Raw genomic sequence first — 27191 nt, 5'->3', positions numbered from 1 at the left:
CCCGTGGCGGTGCCGTTTGATCCGTCGGTTCTGATTAAAGAGGATGTACCTGGTGGTACATCCTCTTTAAAGGTTAGTTCTTCAACCAAACAATATGCATTGGTTTCATAACTTCCCAGAATAATATCTCTCTACTTTTATGATAACTAGTCATTCACAAGATTCGACTTAGGTTCTTTCATATTAAAATTATAGTACTTATGTAACTACCAACCTTTAATGCCTCCTCTGGGACCTTATGCTGAATCTGTTCCAGCACATACATATTGACATGTATACAGGTAGATAAGGAAAACATGTTAACACCAGGACTCCTAATATATCATAGTGATGAATGGCTAACACCCAGGACACAAAATCTGCAAGGACAGATGTAAGCAGGAAGACACTGGAAGATTTCTTTTGGTTACATAAGACATGTACTGCACTGCTTCGTTGTGAATGGCACTACAAAGGAGTCCATTGGTGTCATAAAGTGATCTGCTTTGCAAAAGTTTAGGGATGTCATTCGCCCCTTTCTGCTGTTAGGCTGTAGTAGTTAAAGGGGTTGTCCAGCGGGGAAAAAAATATTTCAAATCAACTGGTGTGAGAAAGTTATATAGATTTGTTATTTACTTCTATTCAAAAATGTTAAGTCTTCCAGTACTTATAAGCTACTAAATGTACTGCAGGAAGTGTTGTTTTATTTACATATAGAAACAATGCTCTCTGCTGCCACCTCTGTCCATGTCAGGAACTGTCCAGAGCAGCAGCAAATCCCCATAGAAAACCTCTCCTGTCTCCTGTTTTGGACAGAGATGGCCGCAGAGAGCAATGTCTCTGAATGTAAATAAAACATTTCCTGCAGGACATATAGTAAAGGACAGATTAAAGACTTAAGATTTTAAATAGGAATAAATCACAAATCTGTATATTTTTCTGACAGTTGATTGTAAAGAATTTTTTAATGTGTACCTGTCCTGTTAAAGACTAATGCAAAATTCTATGTCTTATGCACAGAGACGGTGTTGCAAAACCATGAAGTCTTCTAGGCTATATTTTATAGCCATGTGCAGCCATATTGTGCCTCTGTATGCTACTGTCCCCTGGAAGCATGTCAGTTCTCCCTCCGTATGGATTCTGTATAAGTAAAAACCTCAGTGAATGGACCATTGAGAAACAGTGTGGAATTTGAATGGGTACCACATGATAGGCATGTATAAGGCAGCTGGGTGCATAGGTCCTAAAGGATATTTACACCTTCTTTATGCAACCTGTCCAAAATAAAATGTAAAGCACAGTCAATGGCAGCCACAGCTTCTTAGTGGTTAAATGGGGGAAAGAGGCTCCTTTTGTCATCAATATGGTATATGACTATGTTAACACACCATGAATATATATAAAAGATAATAAAAAATACAAATATTCATTTTATTATATTTTAACGCCCAATGTTATATTAATATTTGCCATGAAATGGCGTCCATTCATAATTTTTACTTTGTAGGCACAAAGCCTATATGCCCCAAAATGGTGCCATTAATACAACCCATGCTTCAGATTTAAAAAAAAAAAAAAAAAAGTAGCCTCATACGGCCATGTCAACAGGAAAATAATAAAAGTCATGGCTATTTAAAGGTCAGAAGGTGAGGATAAAAAAAAAAAGAAAAAAAAAAAGCCAAAGTCTAAAGCTAAAGTAGGCCGGGTCCTTAAGGGGTTGGGAAGCATAAGCTCCTTCTGCTTTTGCGGCTGATCTTAATGCATTCCTTTAGAGGCCCTACAGAAATCATAAAAGCTCTCAGAATTCTCCTGACTCACGTGGCTACACAGTCTCTAATCTGCTTTCCTGTGACCTTACTGTGTCTTTGCACAAAGCGCCTGCCAAGAGAGAGAACTGAGCCATAAACCCAGCCGTTCATACAAGAATTACAAAAGGATATCGTAGCCAAAGCGGATGACATCATTGAGTTTAAGGGTTATGTACTTCTGGTCCGGTATCCTGACATCATTCACAAAGGTCTGTGGAGAGAAGGAGGAAATGTCGTAATAAATAATAGGTAATAATTATCAATAAGCTACAACCAGGTATATCAGGTATCCATTCAATAGCTCACAATACCAGACCCAGAGGAGCTTATGCTTCAATGGTTTCATTTGCATTCATTTTTACTGCAACATATCAAAGGGAACGTCTAGTGTATAGAACTTATTGAGCCTTATACTACTTGTATGCTGGGTCCCTTTCTGGTACACAAAGCAATATTCATCTGATTTTAGGCATGTACCTATTTACTTAAAGGAACACTCCACTACACTGTGCTCTACTTCACCTTAAAGTGACTCTGTACACACAATCTGCCCCCCCCCCCCCCCCAAACCGCTTGTACCTTCAGATAGCTGCTTTTAATCCAAGATCAGTCCGTTTGGCAGGTGATGCAGTTATTGTGCTAAAAAATAACTTTTAAACTGGCAGCCCCTACGAGAGTATCTGTGCCCTAACTTTGCACCACCCCTCAGTCCCTCCTCCCCAACCTCTTCATCATTAGGAATGCCACTGTAACATTTTCTTCATCCTGAACATTTGCAAAGCTGCTTAACGATCCAGCCCATGTGCCGTCCTCTCACAGCTGACGAATAGGAGTCAGTCTGCCTGGAGCATTCCTAATGATGAGGGCTGGAAGGAGGGACAGAGAGGGTGTGCCAGCCTAATGCATACACAATCTAGGCCACACCCCTTGGGCACAGGGCTGCCAGTTTAAAAGTTGTTTTTTAGCACAATAACTGCATCACCTGCCAAACGGACCACAGGACAGGTCTTGCATTAAAAGCAGCTATCTGATGGTACAAGCGGTTTAGGGGGGTCAGATTGTGGGTACAGAGTCGCTTTAACATTACTGTGTTCCTGCATCATTCTCTGTCTACTTAGGACATGCAGCAAACATTAAAAAAAATTATCGGTTGTGGTTTGGAGTCTTCTTACATATACATAAGTACAGTACTTCAGTTCCACTGAATATCACTTATCTGTCTGGGCCTCAAGCAGCTGCTGGGAGTTATAATAGGCATAGCTAGACACTAATATGACTGCTGGAACTTCTCTACTACGAGATGCAGATTAAAGCTACTATTCTTATTTAGAAAGTTTATGATTTGGACACGTATACCAGATGTCCAAGCCTAGAAATAGTAGAGTTCTGCCACTTGTAAAATAATTAACCCTATGGGCACCTCTGTCAATGAATAAAAAAACACTATGGGCCACTGAAATCTGAAGACTTGAAAGTAAGGGGCAGTAATGGGAATACTTGGGGTCAGTTAAAAGCTGAGGGAAAGAGTATAGCAATTTAAAAAAAAATAAAAATATTTGGTTTAAAGAGACACTGACGTGCAACGAAATCAACAGGGGTTGTGATCACAAGAAGTTTTGCAGTATACAGTCTTAGATTTTTTTGAACAAATGCACTTAAAATGTTGAAATCCAACCTAGGATAACTTATTTAGTGGGTCATGTGTAAAATTTTGGGTTCTCTTGAAAAACATGGCGTTAATCATAACAACCTTGAGACATGCATAAAGTGATATTAGGTTACTCTATGTATTAATCTCTCCTGCCATATCATGGAATAACTATTAGAAGAAGCCTTAGAAGAAGATGAAGCAGGAGACATGAGACCCTCCATGATCCATAAAGAGGCATACCGAGATAGAGGCTGGTTCTGGCCCCCTCACCTACTTTTCATCATTTGTAGAAAGTCCATGGTCTAATCCTCCAAGTACTTGCCATTCACTTGCTACAATTACTGTGAATTTGAACAGGCTTACATGACCCATAGTGAAATGGAATGGTGTCCATTCTTATATAGGTGATGAATAATCTGCATGTCTAGCGCTGGAAGAAGCCCAGTATGTTCCATTTTAAGCAAAGGCATAACCTGAAGCCTCTAACCTGAGCTTGTAAAGGCCTCGGGTCTCAACTATAATGACTGATGTCTTCATATGTGGCACAAGGGCTTTTTGGCTCATCAAACATTAGGGCCTGGGTACAAATGCTAGCTTTGCCCCCTTTTAGCAATGCCCCCATTCACCTATCTAGGGTGTTTATAAATTTGGCATGAACTCATGAACTTACTCCATTCAGGCTCCCGAGGTCCTTCACGCGATGCTCGTCCTTTTCACTATCATAGTTGATGACAGCATGCTGTTTATCCACACTGCGGGACTAGAGAACACACAGATTTATAATTCATTCTTTGTTGTCAGAGTTCCGCACACAATGAATATGTACATTCTGCAAACCTAGGACTCTGGTACAGGGCGTTCAGCGCTGCAGCCAGCCCAGGAAATATTCTATTAAAGAACAAATACCCCTTACACCTTAATCCCATTATTCCAAGAGTACAGATCAAACAAAAAAGGTTCTTATCCACATTCTACAAGCCAGACCAAGTATAAAGAATCAAGGGGTGGTAGGAGGATCACATCCACTTCTGCTTCCTGCAACATTGGTGGATAACAAAGAGGGTATTTTCCCACTCAACCAAGTGAAGTATCCACCAAGGAGCAGAAAAGGCTAAATGAAATAAATATTGATCAACCATTAGAAACAAGTTCTAAAGAGACTATATGAATTAAAGCTCTGGCTATAAACTGTTTCTTTAAAAAAAAAAAAAAAAAAAAAAACTTTTGACATTGACTTTGTCACTCAGATGTGAAAAGTTTTGATCCGTCTGGGTCTGGGTATTCAGACCCCAACTGAGCACTAGATAAAGCCGGGAGAAGTGGCCAGTTAGATCTACTACAGAACACGTCTCCAGCAATGAGTCGAGGAGCGCAGCATGTTTGCAGGCACAAATCATGTTATCCATGGCCCCCTTCTCGCCTTGCTGCACCCCCTGCCTGCCTATTATGCTAGTAGGATGTAGATCAGCCAAAAGTCACACAAATTTGCACAGGCACAGCTTTAATATATTTTCCCCAAACACATTGCCCAAATTGGCATGCATGTATAGGGAGGAATTAAGACACATAGCGGTCAGCCTAATGAAAGTTTTAAGGGATTGTATGAATTTAGAAACAAGGGTCAGGATTGGTTTTTCTTATCCTTGGAAACCAAGACACTCTAGTTCATGGGTCTTGGGTCTGGTTTTTCAGAAAGAAAAGATAACCATAACTTACTATATAGTAATACAATACAATACAATATAATATAATATAAGTCTATTACTAGTACAACTGAATAAGACATTTTCCTGGGATTCTAGTGTTTTTTGAGAGTGAGGGAAAGAAAGAATAAAATGATTTGGCATGTATAGATCACTGCTTTCTGAGGGGTGATTATAGTCCCCTGGATTTTATTATAGGGCCCTATTCCACCAGACAATTATCGTTCAGATTATCGTTAAATCGTTCGAATCTAAACGATAATTCTTCGGTTGAAATGCAGTTACCGATTAACGACCGAACGAGAAATCGTTGATCGCTTTATAAGACCTGGACCTATTTTTATTGTTGCTCGTTCGCAAATCGTTCGCATTAAATAAGACATTGTTCGGTCGTTCGCAGTAGATACGAACGCAATAGCGAAGAAAATGCGAAGAAAAAACAATCGCAATTACGTTCATAAGTAACGATTATCGTTCCATGGAAATGAGTGAACGTTTTCAGGTCTTTCGCAATAGCGGTCGTTTGAGATCGTTAATCGTTAACGATTATGCAAACGATAATCGTCCGGTGGAATAGGGCCCATAGTCTATGTGGCTTATCTAGTGCAGTGAGACAGCAGGGAGCCTGGGATAGAACCACACAGCTACAAACTTCTCCCAGCTATATCTAGAGATCAATGGGGGTCTGAACACCCAGACCATCTGATCAAAACTTTTAATATTTCTCTGCTAAATGAAGTGGCACATTAAGCATTACCCAGGTAAAACTGGTTTTCTGGGCAACACAAATGCTTCCGCCCCCATTCGTTGTTTTGTGCGGACGCAGAACAGCTTATCAGGAGTGTCAGGTGTCGTTACCACAATGATCAATGACTGTGACTATTTCATCAGTATGTTTACCCCTTTAATACATGGAAGTTAATAAATTCTTTTATGGTGCGTTCACACCTACAGGATCTGCAGCTGATTTTCTGCAGCAGATTTCATTTAAATAACTGAACACAGCATCAAATCTGCTGCAGATCCTGTAGGTAAGGAGTATTCCCATTTTGTGTAACTTTTATTTAGCAAACTTCTCCTTATCCCAATATCCCACTCTTTACCTCCCATTGTTAACAGGTGGCTGTCTAGGTCAGGGTTTCTCAACTCCAGTCCTCAAGTACCCGCAACAGGTTATGTCTTGAGGATTTCCCTAGTATTTCATAGGTGATATTATTATAGTCAGTGCATCAGGTATCATCATATGTGTTCTCTGTATAGGATATCCTCAAAATGTTACACATATATACATACACACTGTACACAGACTGTACTAGACAGGCCACTGCTTTTGGATTAGAGTGAATGTACTTGCACAAATATTTAACTTGACAAGTCCTGCAAGTTTAACTATGTTAGTCAAGATGGAAATATACCTTAAGGGTGCCTTCACACCTACCGGATCCGCAGCGGATCTCACTTCTGGGGATTCGCAGCTACATCAGCTGCGGATCCAGTACCATTGATGCCTATGTTAGCACATACTCGCAGCGGGATCTATCCCCGCCACCATTATCCCCGCCGCCCGCATCCTCCATCCCGGCCCCCCCATCAGCACCGCCACCCGCATCCTGCAGCCCGCCGCCGAGGGCATACATTACCTGCTCCTCGGCGCGGCTGCAGTGAGGCTCCTGGTCCGGACCGGAGCCGGGAGTCTCACTGAAGCCACGCCGCCGAGCAGGTATGCTCTCGGCGGTGGGCTGCAGGATGCGGGCGGCAGGGATGATGGAGGATGCGGGCAGCAGGGATGATGGAGGATGCGGGCGGCGGGGAGGATGGAGGATGCGGGCGGCGGGGAGGATGGAGGATGCGGGCGGCGGGGAGGATGGAGGATGCAGGCGGCAGGGAGGATGGAGGATGTGGGCGGCGTTGCCGGGATGGAGGATGCGGGCGGCGGGGATGATGGGGGCAGGGATAGAGGATGCCGCTGGAGGGGCTGATGCGAGCGGTGGGGCTGTGGGTGGCAGGGGGTTAAAGCACATACTCACAGCGGGATGTCAATTCTAATTCTAATAGAATCACATGTATTTAGATTCTATTTGAAGGAATCTTCAAGGAGTGCAAGTTGAAAACCCACCCATCAGCAAAAGAAAGCAACAGTTCCCCCCTTCAATGGTTCTCCAGGCTGTGCACCAATGCTCCTTATTCTGCTGATCACTAGGGAACAGACCCCCACCAACATTTTTGGCTAATCATTGATGTACACTGGTGTACATCAATTTTGCTGACTACAAGATAACATGTGATCTTTATGTATTTTGGGGTGCTGAATCCAAAAATAACATCCGTTTCCTCCAGTCACGTCCAGTTTTTCTGCAAAATGCCGTTTACTAGTAAACTTTTGCAGTTATAATGTAACATATATAATTATTTGTAAATGCTGAGTGTGAAAAAGAAAATAGTGTGCAGAAAGATATGCAGTAGGTATAACTAAATGAAAGAATACTGAATAGTTTAAAACTGCTGGCGTCAGCATTTTGTGGCTATATATATATTTATATTAATATTATACACACACACACACACACACACACATTGATTATACAGAAAAAGCATGGCCTGCTAGAAAAACATTCAAGATTGGTGAAAAGAATATTAAGAATGAACCACTTGTTAATCCTCAGAAAGTGCAGTGCAGAGAGATCAGTGCGGTTGTATTAGAAGCCTCCCAGGGGTAATTTATTAGTATAAATAAATATAGTATATATAATTTAAAGTATTTTTATTAATAAAAAATCCCATGTCCTAGTAAAAGTTTAAATCACCCCCATTAACCCATGTAACAAAAATAAACAAACAAACATTTTTGGTAGTTATCGCCTGAACAATTAAATTATCCCATTCCTGATCTTGCATGGTAAATGGCGTAAGTGCAAAAACCCACCAAAGTGCAAAATTGCAGATTTTTGGTCAAATGGAGAAAAATTGTAATAAAAAGTGATCAAAAAGTGGCATATACTGTATGCAAGCAAAGTACTTATAGAAAAAACAGATTATGGTGTAAAAATGGACACCTCACACAGCCACATACACCAAAAAATAAAAACATGAATATGCAAAAGAAGAGCCTGTGGAGCCTCAAAGAGTCTCGAAACACAGGACTAGCCAGATATCCCTTTGGGAAGGACCCAGCCAAGGGGTGGTTCCTGTAAAGAAACCACCAAAACCACCATATTAAGTGGCCCTATAAGTCAATGTAATCACAAGGGAAAAACCAAGGCCAGGTAACCATCCACCTATAGCTGTTTCAGGGTGTTGCCCCTCATCAGTGTGGAGCAGGATTCTGGCTAAGTGGGAGCAATGCCTAGTAGAGCCATAAGAGAAACAGATCGCTGATCTCAGGGAGACCAGCCAAACGACAACACTGCCGGCTGCTAGTGAAAGCGCTCAATGCAGTGGCCCTATAAGTCAATGTAATCACAAGGGAAAAACCAAGGCCAGGTAACCATCCACATACAGCTGTTTCGGGGTATTGCCCCTCATCAGTGTGGAGCACTGGGCAATTTGAAGAACTTTTAGTTTTTTTTTTAAGTTTCAAATTTTTTAAAAGCCATCAAATAATATAAGTTATACATATCGGTGTAATAATAACGATTTGAGGAACATAGTTACATGTCAGTTATACATGGGGCAAATGGCGTAAACACAAAACCCCTCAAAATAAAAAGAATTGCACTTTTTTTTCAATTTCAGTGCACAAATCATTTTTTTCTGGTTTCACAGCATATTTTATGGTAACATTAAGTACATGGCCTTTTAAACACAGAAGGACAATGAAAACACAAAAATGAAAATTGGCTCAATAATCAAACATTTCTCATTTGTGAAAAAATATTACGTATTGCACCCGGGCGCTTCCGGGTGTCCAGCACGGGTCCTAGACGTGACGTCTCAGGTCCGCTCAGCCACTCAGTGAAGGAGGCGGGATCTGAGTGGACTTGAAACGGATCCCGCCTCCTTCACTGAGTGGCTGAGCTGGAACCGGGGAGGTGAGTGGATGACTTTGCCCTCCGCCACCTCCTCCCTGGTCCCAGCGAAAAAGTGCCCCCCCCCCCCCCCCCCCCGCTGGAGTACCCCTTTAAAGACCACTGATGAAGTTTTACAATCTATTTCTTCTCAGATAGTGGGACCTTTCAAGGACCCACCATTGACCTTGATATCAACAAAAAGCCATTCATTTAGATCTAGTAAAGTCTTTTTAATAGCAGATCGGTTACCAAGACAGAATTTACTTATGAGACATTGAGGCATGCTGCTTGCAATAATTGGTTAACCATTATTATTCTTGGCCACACAGTCCTGTTTACTCTATACATAGACTCCTGCTGATGACATCACTGGCCTTGTCAGGGCAATAATGCAAATTGTACAGACGGCTGTAATGTACTGGAATATATGCAAAGGGCAGGGTACACTAGCTGTGGTGATATCATTTATTCCATGGATTACTGCAATAGTTGTCATGCCTGCAGGGTAAAAGCAGGCCGGTACAGTAGCTGAAACCTTCAATATTATCCTAATTGGGTTCTATATTATTATTATGATGAGCTCACTTAAAGGAGCAGTAAAAGGTGTGATCATTTAATATCTATATGTAGTCAAAGTCCCTGGATTGAAACTTTCAGGAGGGAAGCAGCATGTCCACATAGGCTGCTATAATAATATATGTATGTAACAGTGATTCTTCAGCGGTGGGACATTACATATCAGAGCAGGAGGGCAGAATGTCTTTAAAAAGACTCTCTATACAGCAAAACACTAAAGCCTCTATTACATGGGGCAATGAGGAGAGATCAGCGCTCGCTTGCTCCTTGTTCCCCGCCCACTGCCGGGGCTATTACATGCACCGCCAGGAAGCGATGATGCGCAGATAAGCGCAGGGGTGCCTCGAGGGGCTGCCTGGGCGATTGCCAGATCATCTAGGCAGCCCATAAGAGACAGCGGCAGTATGCTGCCGCCGCTCCTGTTACACTGTGCAATGGCAGCAGATCGTTGCCAGGCTAATCGTTGCCATTGCAGCAGACATCATGCATGTTGGCTAATTGTTGTCTTCTATTACACTAAACGATAATCGGCCAATAATCTTTAAGGCTCTTGGGTAAGTTTATGGCCTTTCAGAGGTGATCACTGAGGGACCTTTTATATGGACAGATAGCTGCCGGATACAAGTGCCAACCAACTTTGTACAAGTTGACTGGCAATTAGACAGGCCAATTATTGGTAGTGAATGGCCTCATGGAGGATTGCTGCATCCTTTTTGTAGCCATGACATTCCATTACTGTCAGTAGCACATATCTTGTTTACATGAGAAGCTGTGCTGCCAACAAATGCCGACTTTATTTCATTTTTATGTATATAATTATGTGATGGACATCTAGATTATAGACTGGAATTCAAAACTCCCGGCATCATTTTTCTTTAGGAAGCTGTTTAAATATTGGTGTACCGAGGGGGTACAGTGCTGGCTAAGTGCACAAAACCACCTCATTAACATATTAATAAAATGCTCATTTCGTAAAACAGAATTTCAGCATAAAGTCTTCTGTGAGGATATTTGGTGTTATAGGAAAACTTGCGGATAGATCCTCTTTACCAAGAAACCTTAGTTTAAGGCTGGGTTCACACTATGTATATTTGAGGCTGTATTTGGTCCTCATGTCAGGTCCTCATAGCAACCAAAACCAGGAGTGGATTGAAAACACAGAAAAGCTCTGTCCACACAATGTTGAAATTGAGTGGATGGCCACCATATAACGGTAAATAACTTCCATTATTTCAATACAACAGCCGTTGTTTTAAAATAACAGCAAATATTGCCATTAAATGACGGCCATCCACTCAATTACAACATTATGTGAACAGAGCCTTTCTGTGTTTTCAATCCACTCCTTGTTTTGGTTGCTATACAGCCTCAAAAATACAGCCTCAAATATACGTAGTGTGAACCCAGCCTAAAACAGTCATTTTCTTAGATACCCTTTAAGGCTATGCCCACTCATAGTATTTTGGTCAGAGTTTTTAACCAAAACCAGAAGTGGGTCAAATACACAGAAAAAAGTGAAAATCTCTCCATAATAATTTTTCTCTGTTGCTTCCACTCTTGGCTTTGGCTCAACATACTGACCAAAATACTTTGTGTGAAGTGTGACCTCATGGTCAAATAGCTTATCTTTAAAATAGAACCTACAGGCAAGTGACTGGCTACAAAGTCTACTCCCAATAGACGTGTCTTCTGCTAGACCCAATATTGTTTTAGAGTTGGAACCCATCGGAGGATCCTCGAATACTTTGCTGAACCAGTCCCAAACGACAAAGAGTGGTGCTTGAACAGAAATGTGCATTTAAATTAGTTAAGGGTATTTATTTTCTTATTTTAATCCCGCACCTAATGACAAGTCTGAAATGGCCCCTAAACTAGACTTTTACACTATTAGATTTTTAAACAAGTCTAGTCAATAAGTGAATCTAGACCAGAAAATTATAAGTCTTGTTAAAAGATAAGCTGCTTAATCCCTAAAATGCAGCACAAAAAGACCTTCTTAGAAAAACTAGCTATCCTATCTTTCCTCTGGTAATAGTGTCATAGGACTTTGTATAATCACCATTGGAATGTACATTGGCCCTAATAAGACCAGACTTCCCCCCTACATGTAGAGACCTTGTAATCAGTGTGATTGTTATGAGTTCTAGCTCCTGCCTTCGTCTACTATCGGCAAATGCATAAGCACAACATGGAGAATGGCAATCGATTTCCCCAAGATGGATAAGTAGCATTCATAGATCCTGGTCTGAGCATCAAAACCAATAAGTTTGATGGATTAGAAAATCCTATACTGGGTCTGGGGTCTGACACAATGTCCAGATCTTGTCACAACAGTTCCCATAAACTCCAATAAAGGAAACCTGGACCAAACGTAGGGACAGTTCACGTTTTTTAAGGTAATTTCAGAATTAACCTATTAGTCCTCATTTATAATGTGACAAGTGGGTGCCAGAGTAATAGAAGAGTTAAATAGGTTATCCAGCGCTACAAAAACATGGCCACTTTTTGCCCTCTCTTGTCTCTAGTTCAGGTGTGGTTTATAATTAAGCTCCATTTACTTGGAAGGAACTGAGCTTAAAACCCGACCCAATCTGGAGACAAGAGAGGGGGAAAAGTGGCCATGCTTTAAAAGGGATTATCCACTTAAGAGCAAAAAAATTAAATGCTAGCTGGTCTTACTTTGAGCATTTTGAGCCGTCTCCTTAAATCTAATATCTATGGCCAACTTTAGACTAATTACTTTCAGAAGGACTAAGGTAACCCAGTGTAAGTGTAGTGTATACCGAGCATGCAGCATTCAACTCCCCGCGTCTGGAGAAGTTAGAGGCAGGCTGATGACTGCCTGGAAAACATGGTTACAGCCTATGGCGGCATCCAGTTTTTCCAGGACTTCCTAGGGCATCCAACTTTTCCAGGCACTGGGAGTTAAATTCAGAGAAGTTCTGAGAAGTTGCTGTCACTTTCATGAGGTTCACTCAACACTATTAAGAATATCTCGGTTTTCTCATGAACAAGCACTGGATTCAATTTACTTCAGTTCAGAAGTCCTGTTCTTTAGACTCTAAAACGGACACTAAAATGCAGCCTAATGACAGTTATCTAATGCCAGCCTAACACTTATACGATATAGGTCAAAGGCAGGTAAATCATATATTCATCCATAGCAAGCAGATAGGTGAAAGGTATTGTAGGTGGTCATCTTCCCTTTAGACACAGTATACACTCTCACCATGGTTAATAAATAACTGCACTGGCCTTAGTCTCAAGGGACAACTAATACATGGAAGTCTAAATATAATCCAGCAAAATAAAAATCGATTCCCACCACACGAGCCATTGCTACCAGCTGTCCAATCCAAAGCAAAATCCAATTCACTAAATATGCCATCAAGACAGTATCAACACATATTCCTATGCTTTCTCTCTAAATTATAGCAGAATACTATTGCTCTTCTGTGACTCGGCATAGTACATGACCAGCATAATTTAAAGGGATTTTAGCGAAATAATACATAGCACTATGTGGCTAGAACTTGGCTCTAACACGTACAGGATCCGCGAATCCGCAGTAGAAAATCCGCTGCGGATCCGGTACGTGTGAACGTACCCTAAAGCACAATACTGATTCTACTTAAAGGGGCTTTCTAGCTTAGAAACAAAATTTTTTCATACTACATTAAAGCATTTTTGTTAATAAAGGGGAGTCAGTCATTTATGATATTCAGCAAAAATCAGACAAAACTTTTTAAGAAGCCGAGACCATAAACAGATGAATGTCTGTTGCGACAGTTCAACAGTTTCGTTGGGACTGGTAAGCCATTTAATGAGTATGGGGGTGTTGTAACTTTCACTTTATGGAAGATGTTAGGTGAGAAAAGAGTCAAGGATGGATGACACAAAACTGGAAAACTGGTTGTGTCACTTGGATATACTCATTCAACGCAGAACTGGTGAGGACAATGCATCCATGGCCAATAAATATTAGACTTTAATTTACATAAGACAAGATATGCAGAGTACACACTATCATATGTATTAGTTTCTACAAGAGGCATTATCATGATCAAAGTAAGGAGTAAGTCATTGTTTGTACTGAGTTAATGATTGGATGAACTGTTAGTAAAAGGGAGACTTTACTTTGCTATTAACTCATCCATTCAGCTAATAATGCTTTAGCCTACAACAATGCAAGTGTGGAAGGAGAAATCCTAGGACATGATACAAAAACACAGATTTTTTTTTTTTTTTAATTCTGACCGTCAATCAATGACGTAAAGACACCTTTACACATTCAACAACTTGTGGCCAAATGATTCTTCAGCCTTAAACTGTCCCTGTCATTATAACTTTCAAAATTTAAATCAACAGTAGATGTTTAATAAAGCAAGTTTGCAATATACACTTTTTTTTATCATGCTGTAAAACAAAGCTATACTTACCAGAAATCCAGGTCCAGTCTCCTGAAGGCAGATTTTTAGACTTGTGTTGGTGGGGGAAAAAACAGACTAAATACAGGAATTCCAGACAGTATTGAGAGTCACGGCTCTATCAATGCGTCCATCAATCACAAGACTCTGTGAGCGCTCAGATGGCCTGGGAAACACTGGACTTCCTGTTTTCTGACTCTCTGAGGGAAAAAAAAATTGTCAGAAAACAGGAAGTGCCATGTTTTCAATGATAACTAAAAGAAAACAAATGAATGTAAATAGCAAACTTACTTTATTTCACATCTTCTGTTGAATTAGGCTTTGAAAGTTATAATGACAGTGACACAGTATCTCTCCCACTCTCCCCATACAAATGCACTTTACGCATGGCTGAATGTCTGTGTTCTCTATGGGGAGGGGTATGCTGCAGCCACACTGCTCTGGTGCCACCTTAATTCTCTGAGAACAAAAGATTTGGGTAGTGAAAATCTATTGGCCACATACACCTTACTTGGTATTGCTGTGTTCTTTTAAATGTTTTTCATTGAATTTGCAACACAGGTTTCCAGACCAAGCCATATATTGATGTGGTGCTACATCTACACTTCTAGCATTACAACGGAATGTGACATGTTTGGCCTTCGTTCTCACTACCAAAAGCTTTTCCCTCCATTTACTCTTCTTACTCCTACCCAAAGTTCAACTATTAGGTCTTAGGCCACAGTCATTACATGACCTCCATTTACTTTTCTTATGGTTTTGATAACCATCTGAGCTTTGGGTTATATCTAGAGATGAGCGAACCTCGAGCATGCTCGAGTCGATCCGAACCCGAACTTTCGGGATTTGATTAGCGGTGGCTGCTGAACTTGGATAAAGCCCTAAGGCTATGTGGAAATTATGGATATAGTCATTGGCTGTATCCATGTTTTCCAGACAACCTTAGAGCTTTATCCAAGTTCAGCAGCAACAGCTAATCAAATGCCGAACGTTCGGGTTCTGATCGACTCGAACCCGATTCGCTTATCTCTAGTTATATCCCTATATCTCTATAGTTTAGAATCACCATACACTAGAATTTCGAGAAAACATTTGGCTAGCACAGAGGATGCCACCAGACCCCTTTATTATACTTAACAACTCCCTCACTCATATCATTGTCCTACCTACCTATACTTTTATACTACAACATTCTATCTACAGTATATTGGTTGTTTTGACTTTTACATACAGAGAAGGGGTATCTTGAAGCTCCCAGGCCCCAATGCAGAATCCGATTTCTCCATCTACTGTGTGCCATTTATACCATCTTTACTTATTTTTATGAGAACTCCTACAAATGTGTTAAAACAAGTAAAATGCCAGTGGCAGAACACATGCCATGACATTGTATTCCATCGATGGCATCATAGGTATTATTATAAGGTACCAGGAGAATCAGTGTGAGTCATTCCAGCTCCACCCTATCAAACAAATAAACATCATCTATGAATACACAATGGCTGAACAGACAAATACAATTACTGTTGTTATCCTAGCACAGACTTGCATGGCCTGGAGTAAGTGTATCCCAACAAGGGTGCAAGAAATATGGAGAAAAACATTGTTATAGTAAGGTTAATACATTTTTAGCATCTATCTGCCAACTTATTCATTATACTCCAAAACAAATGGGCTGAATATCTGTACAGACAGTTTCTGATGAGAGAGAGGAGTTGGCTTTCTGAATTATTCAGACTCCAGTTTGCAGCACAGTTGAGCTGCAGACGCCAATGTAGACCACAGGACCTATCACCTTTTCCAAGAACATCAGCCATCGTCAACCGTGTGAACCCAACATTTAACAAATCCAGGTGTTTTTTCAAATTAAATTTTTTTTCTTAGTCTCCTACCATTTACCAGCTATAGGTGTTGTTAGTTTCACTGCCTGATATACTAATGAGGAACTAGACTGTTACCTCTTAGTTAGTTCTTAATGGGGGGGGGAAGCACTGTTGATAACCAAGTAGTGGTGGTAGCCACCATGACAGTGTATAAGGCTAACGTCTATGGATTAACAAGTAGGTGACTGCCCAGTTGACGGTCTAGGCCTTCTTTTCCATATCCAAATATTAGCACCAGGTGCTGTTAGGAGGGCTAGATGAAAAAGGGAGAAACTCTACATGGATGATAACAGATGACATTTTCTGGGCATGGTTTATAAGAAATCTCCGTAAACAGATTGTGCAGTGGCATCCAGATCAAATCTTTGGACTTTCAGGCACCGTGTGCCACATAGCTACAGGTAGTAATGTTAAAAAGAGGGCAGTAGACAGCACCAACATTATACATTGTCTAAATATCTGTATTTACCTGAAGCATGAGCTCACAGTCGTCTCGGCCAACAAAGATCATCTCCCGAGGCAGCCGGTGGCGAGTGCCTGAGCTGCTCACCAGGAACCATGATGTGACGCTCATCTTGATTCTTGACTAAGCTCCTACCATGTAAACATCCTGCAAAGAGAAAACACAAACTGAGTATAATACTGTAACTCTTAACCAAGCTTGATGAGGGCATATATGCCAAGCTAATATTTTACCATGCACGACTGACTTACAGACAATAGAATACACAACGCTTTGCGCTAAATACATATTAAAAAATACCAAAGAACTCTTAATGGAAAATATTCCCAGATGTTCCTATAGTCTAACTCTATAGTGTTTATTTAACGTATGTTCATGTGCCTCATGAAGATATACACATGTCCTCATGGGGTGGTCAATATTGGTAAAATCCTGCAGTCATTGGCACCACAGGTTGGCATGGTCTCCTCTGCATCTGGCAGCTGTTTTCTTTATACCCAAATTACAATTGCCAATTAATATAATTCTACAGTGTGCCTGAATATCTTAAAGGAACTTTCCATGCAGAAACCCATAAAAAGGTTCACTAGTGCTTTCTACATTTAAAAGAACAAACAAACAAAAAAAACAGTTTCAAATTAGCCAAAATCAGCACATTTAAAGGGGAACTAAGGATTTGGAAAAAAATTGTTGTTTTAATTCGGAAAACTTTTTTTTTTTGCTCACTGCTACACACCATTCCAATGCAAAAGAATTTTTGGAGGGGGGGGGGTTCTAATTCTTCTTAAATTCCCATTCCCCAATGAGAAAGTTATGGTAAAATGACTTAATATCACCCCATACAAGTCCAGCTGACAATTCTGCCATACACATTAATCTACAGTATGTTACATTCTCTGCTTAGATAGTGTGGGAACAAGCACATTTATATGGCAGATTACCAAGAAAACTTGAAAAACTAGGACAGCAAAGTCGGGTAGCTGACACGTTATTCAATGTGTGGTACAGATCTTCTGCCCTGATTAAGATTTTGCTTTGTCCAGGAAAAATTGGGTCCACCAACCACAAAGCATCTGGATATGAATGGCACCACTGCCATACAGGCTCCCTTTAAATTTCTCACAGACTTGAAAACTTCTGCCTTTCATATGCAGATGCACACGTCACACCTGTTCTACCAACATTCCCATGTGCGCTGTCACTTGAAACCAGACCTGTTCATTGCCATACAAATGTTTATGTGTGGAAAGCACCTAATTCATTGTTAAAGTATTTGTGCATTTAGGGTGGTGTCAGACAGATGTATCCAGCCCATAGAGAACAATTTGGCTAGTGGAGATTCACACTAACATTTAAATACTACAATACTGTATATCTACACTAGTGAATGGCTTGGCTAATTTAAACAAAAATCCCTATGTTTGGAGGGTACATGTCTTCTCCATGGGGTGAAGGGAGAAGGTGCATTAGGCACCAGTGGTGAACCAAAAAATTTGTGCAGTTACAAATACCCAATCCTTCTCGCTATCCGGGGAGTTGGGCAGTCCCCATACACATTAAATAGTCAGCTAGTCTCACCAAATTGGTGACTTCAGCCAACATTTACATAATGAATATGGCCAGTTTTAGTTTTAGATAGGGAATGTATGTTCTTGTCCTTGTACCTTGCAGGCCCTTTTGACTCATTCACATTGACTCATAAGGCCTCATTCACACGTCCGTATATTTCTGCTGACTGAAGTTTGCTTCCACATTTTGGCATCTGCAATCTGCTAAAAAAAAAAATCTGTAGTGCACATCCATAGAATCTGCGTTTTTTGCTGGTACCCAGAAGTTGTACAGTGTTTTGAACTAGTTGTGTCTTGATGAGCATTTTTTTGCGGGCGGTTTGCGGATCGTGGGGGCTCTAATAGAATTCTATGGGGAAATGTTCTGCAATTGTGGTCCGCAATACAACATGTCCAATTTTTTTTTTTTTTTTTTGCAGAATGCAAATGCAGAGACAAACAATGGAGACGTGTGAATAGCCCTATTGAAAGCAATGTAAACTAGCTTTGCCAACAATTGCAGATTAGCAGATACGGACACTTTTCACATACGCGTGAATGAGGCCTAAGGGCCCTATTCCACAGGAGCGATAAGCAGCCGAATCGGCCCCATCCGGCCGATTTTCACTCGGTGGAATAGAGAGAACGATTAGCCGATGATCTTGTCATTGGCTGATCGTTCATTTAGGTTCTGACCTAAAATCGTCGTTCGCGACCAGCGCATCGCTACGGTTGAATAGCTGTTGAATCTGGGTCTTATGGGATCCCAAAGGCACAGATGTGATGGCATATCATGATAGCTCTTACTACAGTATATTCTGTAATTCTCTCTTCTACCATTATACAAATGACTATAAAGAGTGAAGTTCTTGGTCACATCATGTATCACTAGTGCAGGCATTACGCTTTTATCTTCAAGAATATCAATCAATATAAAAATGCCACTTGGATGTTGAACAAGCTTTTAAGAGCGCCAAGCGGTAAAAAAAAAAAAAAAAAAAAAAAAAAATTGTTTTCCAGACATAGGAAGAGATTCACGGTGCTACAAATGTCAAATGTTGTGCCTGCCTAAGCTCTCTGAAGAGCTCTGATGTGAGAAGGAAATCCTATTTTCCACTATACGTGAAGTAGTCATGCAAGAGCTTTTAATATTTTCATGTTGTTCAGTGTTTAGAGGCTGAATCATGCGTCACTGTAAGCCAAGAAGTTACAAATGGCATCTACAAGATCTTAGAGGAACAAGGAGAACATTTCCACTGAGGAGCTCAACATTCATGTGGGGCCATAACTTGTGGCTCCATAGAGAATGAATAGATGGATGGAATGCATGTGCGGCCTGCAGCTCCATCTAGCAGGGATTTCAAGGATCCAAAATCTGCCCCCCTGTAATATTACATAGTTAGAAGTAATAAGTGAGTACTAAAATGCTCGGGTGCTCGTTACTCAAGACAAATATCTCCCGAAATTCGAGTGCTCGTTTCGAGTAACGAACCCCATTGAAGTCAATGGGAAACTCAAGCATTTTTGCAGGGGACCCAAGTTTGGTAGAGTCAAGGTTGTGTGAAAACCTGTTAGCCTCAGAAAATGATGGAAACACCATGGAAATAGACAGGAAACAGCAGAGGCAACATGTATGGATGCCCCTGAGGCTGCCTAATCAACAGCTGTGGGATACAACAGAAATCTGGAAATATACTAGTGGTCCCAATAGTTTTTGGGGGGCTGTGAGGTACAATCTGTTGGTGGCTGCACCTATATACACTCTGTGACACCCCCTTAACACTGTGGAAGCAGTAGTGAACTTAGATATGCCTTGTAAAACACAGTAATCACTGAACTCAAGGAGAACAGCGAAAAAAATTCCAATGAAGTACTCAATCAAGAGTCTCCACTGATGCCCCCAAAAATTTAAATATGCAAAACAAGAGTCCGTGGAGCCTCAGTTACGAGTCTCAAAACACGGGATAGCCAGATATCTCTAGCCTGTTGCCAACGGGGTGCCTATCCCGTGTTTTGAGACTCGTAACTGAGGCTCCACGGACTCTTGTTTTGCATAGATATGCCTTGTGTAAGAAATACAGAAATCAGAAAATATAGTAGAGGTCCCAATAAAATAGACAAGAAACTGTCCATGTTTTTGTAGCGCCAATCCCTTTAAATGCCGATAAACATGTGTAGTACTGTACAGGGCCAATCTTTCTACACCATTCAATTCTGGATACAATTTTAGGTATGATTCAGTGATCTGCAAACATGTGGCACTCCATTTGTTGCAAAGCTACTAGGGATGGTCCGAACCTGCCGGCATCAGATTCCCACTGTCTACCCGCTCCGTGGAGCGGGCGGATACAGCGGGAGGAACGCCTGGAAAACTGGGATACAGCCTATGGCTATGACTGTATCCCAGTTTTCCAGGCGGTCCTCCCGCTGGATCCGCCCGCTCCATGGAGCGGGCAGACAGCGGGAATCATTACCGAGGGTTCGGGTTCGTACGAACCCGAACCGAACTCTGTTCGGACCATCCCTAAAAGCTACAACTCCCAGCATGCAAGGCTGGGTTCACACTACGTATATTTCAGTCAGTATTTGGTCAGTATTTTGCAACCTCAACCAGGAGTGGATTAAAAACACAGAAAGGCTCTGTTCACACAATGTTGAAATTGAGTGGATGGCCGCCACATAACGGTAAATAACTGCCATTATTTCAATACAACAGCCGTTGTTTTAAAATAACAGCAAATATTTGCCATTAAATGGCTGCCATCCACTCAATTTCAACATTATGTGAACAGATCCTTTCTGTGTTTTCAATCCACTCAGTCCACATGAGGACCACAATACTGACTGAAATATACTGTGTGTGAACCCAGCCTTAGGCAATGTTCACACTACGTATATTTCAGTCAGTATTGTGGTCCTCATATTGCAACCAAAACCAGGAGTGGATTAAAAACACAGAAAGGATCTGTTCACACAATGGTGAAATTGAGTGGATGGCCGCCATATAACAGTAAATAACTGCCATTATTTCAATATAACAGCCGTTGTTCTAAAATAACAGCAAATATTTGCCATTAAATGACGGCCATCCACTCAATTTCAACATTGTGTGAACAGATCCTTTCTGTGTTTTTAATCCACTCCTGGTTTTGGTTGCAATACTGACTGAAATATACTGACTGAAATATACATATACTGACTGAAATATACGTAGTGTGAACCAATCGCTGCTATCGACATGTATGGGTCCCATGTGATCGCAGGATGTACCTAAGAGTCTCCTAAACTAGTAGCGCCCAAAGAGGAAACGGATAATGAGATTTTCTTGAGTACAGTGAGATGCTCGTCCGAGTAACGAGTACCATCGAGTACCCTAATAGTCGAACGAGTACCAAGCTTGGACGAGCATGTTTGCTCATCACTAATAGTTATGTCTTTAACTTTGAATACTATGGATAGGGTAAACATGTCCAGATGAGTATAAGAGCATGAAGTAGGATTCCTATAATAAAATTACATTATGAGCCGGCGAGCAAGCCAACAACAAACACGCATTGTGTTCAATATTAATACAGAAACTAATCCATAGACATATGTGTCTTGAATAATTTATACATTTGGCTATGTGAACACTATTGGCAGGGCATACTTTCATTCAAGTTATTGAAGCAAATGGACATCATGAAGACTTTATCATTATTAAGTCAAAAACATTGCCTTCCAAGAGCTGGAATATTAGATGCAATCCATGGAAAGGCGTGACCCTGTTTTGCCATTGAGGAGACATGTTTTATACTTTGGTACACCCCTTTAACCCTTTAAAACATTCTTTAAAATTACTGTATTCAGATGAAAGGAGAATGAAGAGGAGACGAGCAATGTGGATAACCTGAAAGGTAACCTGGCCATCTGGATTTTATGCAAATACCTAATGTGGGAAGCAATGAGGTCACAGTCACCTTTATGGTATGGAAGCTACAGATGAGTAGTCATTGAATACTCATTAGCTGCCAGTACACATCTATAACCTGTTCATTGGATGGAATTAACTTGCCAGGCATAATTCTCTATGATGATAGAAAGTGATGTTCCAGTAAAGTCTACGTGTCATAAATACCACACAAATAGTTAAGTACCTGTTCTAAGAATAATTCTTCTGGTCTAACATGACTAGAGTAGCAAATGTGGGTTCCTTAAGCGGCATCTTAAATGGGTTATCCAGCGCTACAAAAGCATGGCCACTTTTTTTCCCCAGACAGCTCTACTCTTCTTTCCTGTTTAGGTGTGGCTTGCAATTAAGCTCCATTCACTTCAGTGGAAATGAGTTACAAAACCTGCACCCAAACTGGAGACAAGAAACTGTCATGTTTTTGTAGCGCCAATCCCTTTAAATGCCGATGAACATGTGTAGTACTGAACAGGGCCAATCTTTCTGCACCATTCAATTCTGGATAAAATTTTATCTATAATTCAGTGATCTGCAAACATATGGCTCTCCATTTGTTGCAAAACTACTGCTTACAAAACTCCCAGCATGCAAGGCTGGGTTCACACTACGTATATTTCAGTCAGTATTTGGCCAGTATTTTGCAACCTCAACCAAGAGTGGATTGAAAACACAGAAAGGATCTGTTCACACAATAGTGAAATTGAGTGAATGGCCGCCATATAACGGTAAATAACTGCCATTATTTCAATACAACAGCCGTTTTACAATACAACAGTTGTTTTAAAATAACAGCAAATATTTGTTATTAAATGGCGGCCATCCACTCAATTTTAACATTGTGTGAACAGAGCCTTTCTGTGTTTTCCATCCACTCCTGGTTTTGGTTGCAATATGAGGACCACAATACTGACTGAAATATACGTAGTGTGAACCCAGCCTTAGGTTATGTTCACACTAAGTAAAATAGCGGCCGTTGTTTTCAACGGCCGTTATTTTGAGGCCAAAACAACGGCTGTAGAATTACTATCGTACGGGCTAGTCGTGAAACTACGTTTAATTTTGATTCCTAGCATAATTATAAACGGGATGAAACAGGTCATTTACTTTAAATACTGCGCCCAGACCGAGAAACCACTCAGAAATTTTTTACATCAAAATCAAGTTTAATTCGGCAGATATAAGTTTTACGTTCGCGGCCGCATTGAAATCCACGGGCGTTGTTGCAGTATTACCGGCCGGAAATAATTGACATGTTCATTTTTCACGGGGCCGTATAAACAGCGGCCGTTATCTGATACGTAGTGTGAATTCAACGGCCGTAGTTACATTGCATTGCAATCATTATATGGAACCTCAAAACAACGGCCGTAGGTTTGCGGCGCGGACAACGGCCGTTATTTTACGTAGTGTGAACATAGCCTTAAGTTGTATACCGTTACTGCACAACCTAAAATCAGCACAGTTCCCTAACCATTTGGTTTATATAAAAAGCCTTTGGAAAATGTACAGTTTTATAAAACACATGCATCATACATCAATTCAGAAGCTATTTCCCCAAGGAGAAAAAAAAAAAGACAAAAACTGCATTGTGTGAATTTTTTGTAATATCATAACACTACCATCCTGCTGTCATGCTGGGATAGAAACCTGTGATGCTTTGGTGGACTGGAGATAAAGATTCTGCAATGTAACTTGTCTCCAGAGAACACAAGCACAGAATTGCAATAATTTTTTTAATCTTGCAAAACCAGAAGTATAATATTAAACAAAAATAGCCGAATTATAACATGGGGATATCTAACCACTTTTACTAAAAGTGTATGAAAAGTTTCCAGAATATTTTCCTGACATTATACTATGAAAATGACATATTTTCTCTCCTCAACAAATTTCAGAACGCAGAAGTCACCCTCCTGCAACCATCTACTTATGGTATAATACATGGGTGCCAAACCTGCAGCCCTCCAGCTGTCAAGAATCTACAATTCGCATTATGTCTGGCCAGCCAAAGCTAAATCTTTGACTGTGAAAGCATGATGAGAATTGTAGTTTTGCAACAGCTGGAGAGCTCCAGGTTGGACACCCATAGTAAACTAAAAGCATAATTAGGCTATGTTCACAGGATGTCTTTTTATGCAAAATTGTGGTCGTTGTTTTAAAAATAATGGCCATCAATATCATGGTCATTATTTCCGGTCGTCATTATCAACAACAGCTGTTATTTTGCCTAGAAAGACCTTGTGTGAACATAGCCATAACCTAATTTTCCCTAAATATAATAGAAACAGACCATGTGGCTGTTATGGTGTCCCTTGTAGAAACCGGGTCTATCCCTGGTTAGTTCCAACCCAAATGCTACTAAATGTGTGAACCTGTCCCCTGGACAAAGGAACTGTATTATTAGTGTGTAGGGAATTGGCCCAAGGGTCATTGAGAGGGAAATAAACATTAGGTTATTATGTCCTGAGTAACAAAACCAGTCACCATAACGGGGGCCTTTTTTATCATTTCTATTATGTCTAAATCTGGAATTATATATATATGTATGTATGTATGTATGTAATGCTGCACAATCTGAAAGAGGAGGACTGGGATGACCCTTTCCAGCACCTGCTCACCAGCTGCGACAAAAACAAATCCCCTAAAATTACCAATTACTACATGATCCATTGACTGACACAAATGTAATGTTCCATTCTGTACACCCCCTCAACAAACTCACTGTAGATGCAATGGTTCTCAAAATAGTCCAAAGAACCTCCATCTCCCTACACAGGATATTTGATAGGAGACCTCAAATAACTCATGTCCCAAGTATATTTCCTCCCTTTCAGATCACCCACACTGATCTAGTCATTGGCCGCCCCTCCGCATGCCAAGCTGCCCAAACTTAAATTGGCAGTAATGGAAGGAAACAAGAAAGACTTCTTTACCCATTCTACAAACCATCCTACTAAGATACCATCCTAATCTAAGATACATTGGGTGGAGACTACCCTGTGCAGCAAGAAATAATCTTTCAGTTCTTTAATCCACAGGAAACATTTACAACCTAATTCTATTAGGCATAACCAATGCTTAAGGATTACTACTAGAGATGAGCGAACCTCGGCGTCTGATTCCCGCTGTCTGCCCGCTCCGTGGAGAGGGTGGATACAGCCTGAGAACTGCCTGGAAAACTGGGATACAGCCTATGGCTATGGCTGGATCCCAGTTTTCCAGGTGGTCCTCAAGCTGTATCCACCCTCTCCACGGAGCGGGCAGACAGCGGGAATCAGACGCAGAGAGTTCAGGTTCATACGAACCCAAACCTCGGCAGGTTCGCTCATCTCTAATTACTACATGGTACCAACAAGATGAACTCTGTGATGCATCAGTAGACCTGTCTAACACACAGGGGCATGAGTATCGGTTCATGCGTCCTATAAATTTGTCATTCTTTTGTTCATGGGGAGATAAGATGCTTCTAAAGTTGACTGGCAGTAGCCAGTAGAAAATGTACTCGGTGCTGCCCGGGTATAAAGTGTCAGTGTGTTAATTAGATTTGTTCCAAGGTTGCCCAGGAGGCAAATCTATGCCCTTTTTTTTTTTTTTTTTTTTTGCTTAAGGAAATATCGTCAGGAGCCCTATATACCCCTTTATACACTATATACACTATATACTCCGACAGTTCTGCACTGTTTATGTAAATTGTAGCTAATGCACATTACAAATAAACTAAAAACTTTAAACATCCTAAATACCTAATAGCCAAACTGAGATGTCATATTATCAGACTGTATACAGAGCCTCGTTATATACAACATTGTCAGTGTTATATACAGCCTGGTTATATGCAACATTGGCAGTGTTATACAGTATACAATCCTGCATCATCATAATCTGGCCCTCTTAGGCACTACCTTTCATCCTTGGTGAAGACAACACAGAAGAGGTTTCAACTTTTCTAATACTGTATACCCGTCCACCCCCCGCGCAGGTAGCCATCGTACTGTAAACATCCCCCCCCCCTTGTAGGTACTCCTATACTGTATACTCTCCTTCCCGCGGGTAGCCCCCATATTGTATACCCCCCCCCCCCCCCCCCGCAGGTAGCCCCCATACTCTATACACTCCCCCCACTTGCAGGTAGCCCCCATACTCTATACACACACCCCTTGCAGGTAGTCCCTATACTGTATACACTCCCTCCCTTCTTGCAGGTTGCCCCCATACTGTATACACTGCACCCCACAGGTAGCCCCTGCTCTCCCCCCTTCCCCTCCACTCTTGTAGATCTGGCAAGGACGGGACCTTTGCTCTAACCTTCCCAGGCACCCAATGTATCTGTGGGCCAAATTTGGAGTCAAACGGTTCAGGCGTTCGGAAGTCTATAGTGTACAGACAGATGGACAGGCTTTCATTTTTTGATATAGATGACATTACTTCTTTGACCATTAACTTGTAAAGCACCTACAGTATGCATCTGTCAGTGCTGCTGCACTGACCTCTATATACTGCTGAGCACTGGAGTGGAATTTTAGCAGGCCAGACATAAACAGTCAACCTTAAAAGGAGAAGTCTGGTGATTTATAAAATCATGCAGCCTGCAGGGCCAGAGGGGGAAATTGATTATGTTACATGCCCGTGGTGAGCTATCGGAGAGACCTCGGGCCCATCAGAAGGCATTTTCCCCCAAGTTGCGATGAGGCCTGTCCTGGCTGATTGTCTGGCCAGTGACTGGAGTGATGGCCTGCTGAGCGGCCAGTCCATCAGCTGGTTCATGATGTGTGCAGCACCGGAGATCCTGGAGACTGGTGGGGGTCAAGAAGCTGGTCCTGCTGCTCGCTGCAGGCACGAGGAGAGGTAAGTATGTACTTGTAATCAATTTCCCTTTTGCCCCTGACGGCTGCCTGATTTTATAAATTGCCGGACTTCTCCTTTAACATGGTGAGGGGGCCCACTGATTTATGGGTGCCATTGTTACAGCCAAGACCCTATAACTACACCGCTGCTAACACAAGAAAGTTGACTTCACTTTCCCTTTATCTATGGTGTAATAACTTCCACTCGAGTTTGGTTGTCCTTGCTTTCTACGCAATCAATCTTCATTAACAAGGATAACAAAACTTGTTTGCTTTCCTATTGCAAACACAAACCATAATGGTGAGGGGGATCAGTTCTAACCCTATGTTGTTTTCCAAATTTACAACTCTTAT

General features: G+C 41.2%; 1 protein-coding gene across 7 annotated transcripts in view; it reads right to left on the bottom strand.

The window, feature by feature from the left end:
• Positions 1-27191, bottom strand: part of CEP170B (centrosomal protein 170B) — a 102798-nt gene that overhangs the window by 39996 nt on the left and 35611 nt on the right. For 6 of the 7 annotated variants that reach the window (XM_069951329.1, XM_069951326.1, XM_069951331.1 and 3 more), the window contains 4 exons: positions 16504-16644; positions 4109-4198; positions 1920-1998; positions 215-273 (listed from right to left, as the gene is read on the bottom strand). In XM_069951329.1, the coding sequence (XP_069807430.1) occupies positions 215-273; positions 1920-1998; positions 4109-4198; positions 16504-16608 (333 nt within the window). In that variant the 5' untranslated portion in view covers positions 16609-16644. Of the gene's footprint in view, positions 1-214; positions 274-1919; positions 1999-4108; positions 4199-16503; positions 16645-18161; positions 18267-27191 lie in introns of all 7 variants that reach the window. The other variant, XM_069951327.1, reaches the window with a different exon arrangement.

Source organism: Dendropsophus ebraccatus, chromosome 13, assembly GCF_027789765.1.
Source record: "Dendropsophus ebraccatus isolate aDenEbr1 chromosome 13, aDenEbr1.pat, whole genome shotgun sequence".
Classification (NCBI taxonomy): domain Eukaryota; kingdom Metazoa; phylum Chordata; class Amphibia; order Anura; family Hylidae; genus Dendropsophus; species Dendropsophus ebraccatus.
The sequence above is the reverse complement of the archived record's forward strand: the minus strand, read 5'-3'. Positions and strand labels throughout refer to the sequence as shown.